Source organism: Monopterus albus, unplaced genomic scaffold (genome assembly GCF_001952655.1).
Source record: "Monopterus albus unplaced genomic scaffold, M_albus_1.0 scaffold455.1, whole genome shotgun sequence".
Lineage (NCBI taxonomy): Eukaryota > Metazoa > Chordata > Actinopteri > Synbranchiformes > Synbranchidae > Monopterus > Monopterus albus.
The window spans coordinates 219363-224325 of NW_018128335.1; the positions used below are offsets into that span (position 1 = coordinate 219363).

The 4963-nt window shown below is 41.7% G+C and overlaps 1 protein-coding gene across 2 annotated transcripts in view; it reads left to right on the plus strand.

The window, feature by feature from the left end:
• Positions 1-653: 653 nt before the first annotated feature.
• LOC109952352 (ubinuclein-1) overlaps positions 654-4963 on the plus strand; it is a 9679-nt gene continuing 5369 nt past the window's right edge. For both annotated transcript variants that reach the window (XM_020587387.1, XM_020587388.1), the window contains exons 1-3: positions 654-947; positions 3177-3275; positions 3417-3512. In XM_020587387.1, coding sequence (XP_020443043.1) covers positions 720-947; positions 3177-3275; positions 3417-3512 — 423 coding nt within the window. In that variant the 5' untranslated portion in view covers positions 654-719. The remainder of the gene's footprint in view (positions 948-3176; positions 3276-3416; positions 3513-4963) is intronic.

A 4963-nucleotide genomic window follows, 5' to 3' on the forward strand; every position in this document is an offset into this window, starting at 1 on the left:
CCATGACATTTCTCATTGTCAAAAAAATAAAATAACATAAAAGGAACCCAGTGAGTGGCTTGTTCAAGTAATGACGAGGTCATTGTGAATCTAAGGTGAAAGTGTTTTCATTTACATTACAGTAAAGCTCTGCTCATCCTCAAGGCTCCCCAGCGCCTTCATGTGGTGAAAAGGGGCGGTGCAGGTCTTTATGTAGTTTAGATCTCTCTTGGGTTTTTTGCCTCAACTCTGGTCATACTACCAAAAAATAACAATGCAACAATCCAAATAAAAGGTGATTATCCTTATCCAGTACCAGAATATCAGGCTACCTAATCTGAAGTTTTATTTAGAAAAATGGTGTCAGAACTAGATTTTGACACCAAACGTGTAACAATGTGACAAGATTACATATAATGGATGATGTGCAAGTACAGTCGGCCCAATCAAATCACCAAAACCCAACCTCCATTAGTTAGGTAGTTCTAAATTCTAATTTAAATAAGATAGTCCAAACTTAGCTAAAACTTAATGTAATAGCTCGAAAAAGACGAAGATAGGAGAGAAATATATAAGTTAAACACCGGAATTTAAAGCTCGATTCACAAACATTCAAGTGGCCGCCGGTCAGAGTCAGGTGACACCTGTGCAGGTTCACACCTGTTTCTACTTAATCAAACCGTCCAGGTCTCCTTCCACCCAAACCAAGGAGGCCGCTTGTTGTAGCGTTACTAGCTGCGATGGCGGAATCTAGGCGAGTTGATCTGACCACTTTGAACTGTGGTCTACATTCATCTTCTAGCCAGCTTTCTTCGGTCCAGAGGTCCCGGTCAGGTGGTCTGTGTCCTGCAGACAAGTTTCCAGGCTCGCCTGCTGACACCGACACGGTCCGGCTGGTCCTCTCGTTGTTTGACCCCGATGAACGGAGCTTTCCGGAGTTCAGCTACACTCAGCTCGTCGACAACAAGGTAGGGTTTTACCCTGAACCTCTGCTGAGAAACTCAGTTCATTTGGGAGTTTTCTTTTAACAATTGACTCATCATGCAGCTATAGGACTAAAACCAGACAACACGGTCGCTCCCAGTGTGTCTTTTACCTAAAACTATCAATAAAAGGTGTTTTAAGGGGCTACTGGGCTTTTTTCGGCTAACAAATAATGTCTGGCCTTAAAAACAATCACTAATAGTTTTTTAGTCCATTTCTTGGTCAAAGATGTTAAGATACACCTGCTTGTTTCCTTTTCATTGTCCCGATGTTGCATCACTATAATGACTAATCACAGGTTAAACAGTAACAGCCCACCTTGATCAGGAATTTTAAGATAAAAGTTGACATTTGTCATTATTTGACTTTTTTAAGTTAAAAGTTTTTAAAGATAAGGTATCCCTTCTAGTGGCTAGTTTGGTCATGCTCTGTGCTGTTTTGTGCAAGTTTACCTTTCATTAATTCAAGTATTGCACTACTTCAGAAACTATCCAAATTCAAAGTAACTTTTTTTTTTTAAGCATTAAAACTCATTAGAGCACTTTTTGTTTTTTGAAAATCCAAATGTATATTTTATATAATGGCCACATGATTAGCTTCCTTTCAGCTCATTCAGTATTATTTGGCCTTTTCTGTGAAGAATTTGTGAAGGTTTCCATGAAATACTCTTGCAAAAACATGCCAGTCAAAATGATTGGCGACTGAATCACCGATAGCTATGGTCGTCTTTGTTAGTCTTATGACAAACCAAGCATGCTTGTTGCCCAGACAGTGCACAACTGAACCATGCTGGGAAACTGGATTTGGAGGGTATCAAATGAACAAGTGAAATTCATGCACATTTTACAGAGGTCTCCAGCTATGACTGAGCTAAATGTGTCCGTGTGTGATGGGACAGGACTGCTGTTATTTTGGAGATGGACTGAGGAGGCAAAGTCAGAGCCACAGGCTGGAGTGTCTTATTGACTGTGGCTACAGATCTGGATGAATACACTGATAACTGATGTCATAAATCAGCTTTTGTGCGGACAAGCCCTGGTTCACAGTAAAACTCAAGCAGCTCCATCGTGCCGAAGACGAGGCCTATAAGAGTGGGGACCGGACCCTGTATAAACAAACCAGAAACACACTGACAAAGCAGATCAGAGTAGCAAAGAGGAGGCACTCTGAAAGGCTGAAAAAATCAGTTGGTGGCTAATGTCCCATCGTCACTGTGGAGGAACCTAGAGAACATCACCGGTTACAGAAAACCATCCTGCTGTGGAGGGCCATCAATTGGCAGGTGAACTAAGTGTTCTACTGCAGGTTTGAGATGCAGACCTCCTCACCTAGCAGCTGCTCCCCTCCACAATCACCCCCCCAGATCTGTGAAAGGCTTGCATGGGGTTTTGGGTGGGCAGAGATCATTGTGGTGCTCTTTTTGCCCAGTGTTTTTCATTTTGTGGGATAGTTGATTGTGTTTTGCTGGGAGTGAAGCACATGGGGTTCAATAGGAAGTGCCACAGTCATTTAATTTTGAAATGTGGCAGTGTTTGCCGCATGTCCAGAGGCTCCACTTCCTCTTTACAGGGGGGCTTTCTCTTGGGAAGCTACAGAGAGTGGTGTGTGATAACCCACCTCGGTTATGGTCTTGGCTCCACAACTACAGGTTGTGTTAATAAACTGCACAAAGATAACCCTGGCAGGTGTGGTTAATCTATGCTTTACACCCCAGTGCAGAATTAGAATCACTACACATAATCCCAGTCCCCAAAAAACCCTCAATCAGTGGACTAAATGGCTACCTGTACACCTCACGGGTCAGGAGGAAGGCAGAGAGGATTTCTGCAGACCCCTCACATCTTGCTCACAAACTCCTCCCCACTGGATGGCGCTACAAGTCACTGTATGTCAAAACAACCAGACACAATGGCAGGCCATCACTCCCATGAACAGCTAATCCCATTTATTTGATTTATATAAACAAGAGCAAACGCCACAGTGCAGTAGCTTATAGATGTGATCGCTGCACCTAGCTCATTTTTTAACTTGTGTATATGTACATATTTAGAAATAGGTGGTTGTCTTTTAGCTTGTTTTTCTCGGGGGTTTTGTTTGGTGCACATTGGTGGGACATTGAGCTGTAGTCAAAGTCCATGTATTTTAACATACTTGGCACTAAAGATTATCATTGAATAAAATGTATGTTTCATATGGGACTGAACATTTTGTAGATCAGTGACTCAAAAGATAAAGCCCCACTGAGCAGATATGAAGAAGGAAGAGAGAATGATGAGGTTGTTGCCATTGCAAAGAAGCTGGAGAAAAAATATGTAAGTAGCTTTCTACAAATGTGAATCACTTGTAAATATAATAGATTTTGCCATGGACTTGGTTTAAATCCCTTTCAGCAACAGTCATCAACTTGGTATGATATGGAAATGAAACAAATATTTGGTATCCTCTTGTTATAGGGTAGAAGCCTGAAGAAAAAGGACCGCATTCAGGACCTCATTGATATTGGCTACGGATATGATGAAGAGGATTCTTTCATTGACAACTCTGAGGCTGTAAGTTCCAGTTAAGGTGAACATTAGAATTTCTCCAGAAGTGGATTCTATATTTCTCACCAGCATCTATATCCGTTTTTCTCTTTAAACTATAGTTGTTGTGAATTTTTGGCTTTTTAGACATTCAGAAAATCACGTTATTCCAAAAAAAAAAAGTATCTTGAAAAAATTTCCCCTTCTCAGAATTGGGGTTGCACTCATAGGTTTCCCTTCAAATGTATTCCATACCTTTACATTCACAAGCCCATAATTCTGCCTCAACCTCTTGTGGCTTATTTTTTTACAGGGCCAATGGCCTGCTTTTCCTCTTCTTTTTTGACTTATCTACAGCGGTAAATTCTCATCTTTGCCGTGGCCTAAAGCTCAAAAAAGAGGTGTACGTATGTTCTAGTGTTTCTATATTGAAGCAGCTGGGTTTATACACACCTCGTGTCGTGAAAATTACATTAAATGTTTTAACCTGTGTTCTAATCAATATATTAACCAACATATGTTATTCAATGGATTTTAAGCTTTCAGAACAGACTACAGATCACAGGGACCTGTGAGACACTGCATGTGTGAACTGAAGGACATGTTTTATCTTTGTTTTCAGTACTCTGTGTTATATGTTCAGCTAGGATGGCATTCCAGACTTAAAGGAGCCAGCAATAAACTCTTTCCTGCCATATATTGTGAACGGACAACATATTGTTTATCGTCTGAGGGGTTATCAGGGCAAAGCCTCAAGTTCACTTTTCCTGTTTGAATCTTCTTTCCAACTTGATTAACGCCTGGAATGAATCTTTAGGGAGTGAATTTTTTTTTTTTTTTTTTCCCCTAACAGAATAAAGTATTGACATGATGGTTTAAGGATTTCCTTCAATGGGCCGTTGCGCGTTCATGTGAGCTTGCCTGACATCCACTGTGCCATTGTAAAAGCTGAATTTTTCGACTGCTCCTGGTCTTGTGGATATATTTTACCTCCTGCTGCTGCAATGTGACCAGAGGATGTAGAGAAAAATACAGGGCTTGAAGTTACTGCATGTCCGGGAATGTTCCTGTACAGGCACTCGCTGTTTTAACTGACCAGGTCTAACCTACAAGCAGCCGGCCTGGGAAGACCCCGGTGGCAGTGAATGATCAGCTCATCAACTCTGGGTTCCCCTGGAGCACAGTCCCTATTTATTTTGACTGCTTGAGGCCAGTGTGTCTGCCGCATGTGATGTGTGGCTGGTTAACCAGCGGATTAACGCCCCATGATGTTACTGTTGGCGCTAGGCTACATGTTGGAATTAATTTCACTACTTTGGGAGAGGGTGTTGGACTTCCGCTTTTTGGGGGTCCACATCGAGGAGGACCTGACCTGGGGAGTTGATGTCTCAGCGCTGGTGAAAAAGGTCTGATTATGAAGGAGAAATTCATTCAGTTCATTGTACTGTCCACTTGCGACAACACTGGCAGGCAGAAAT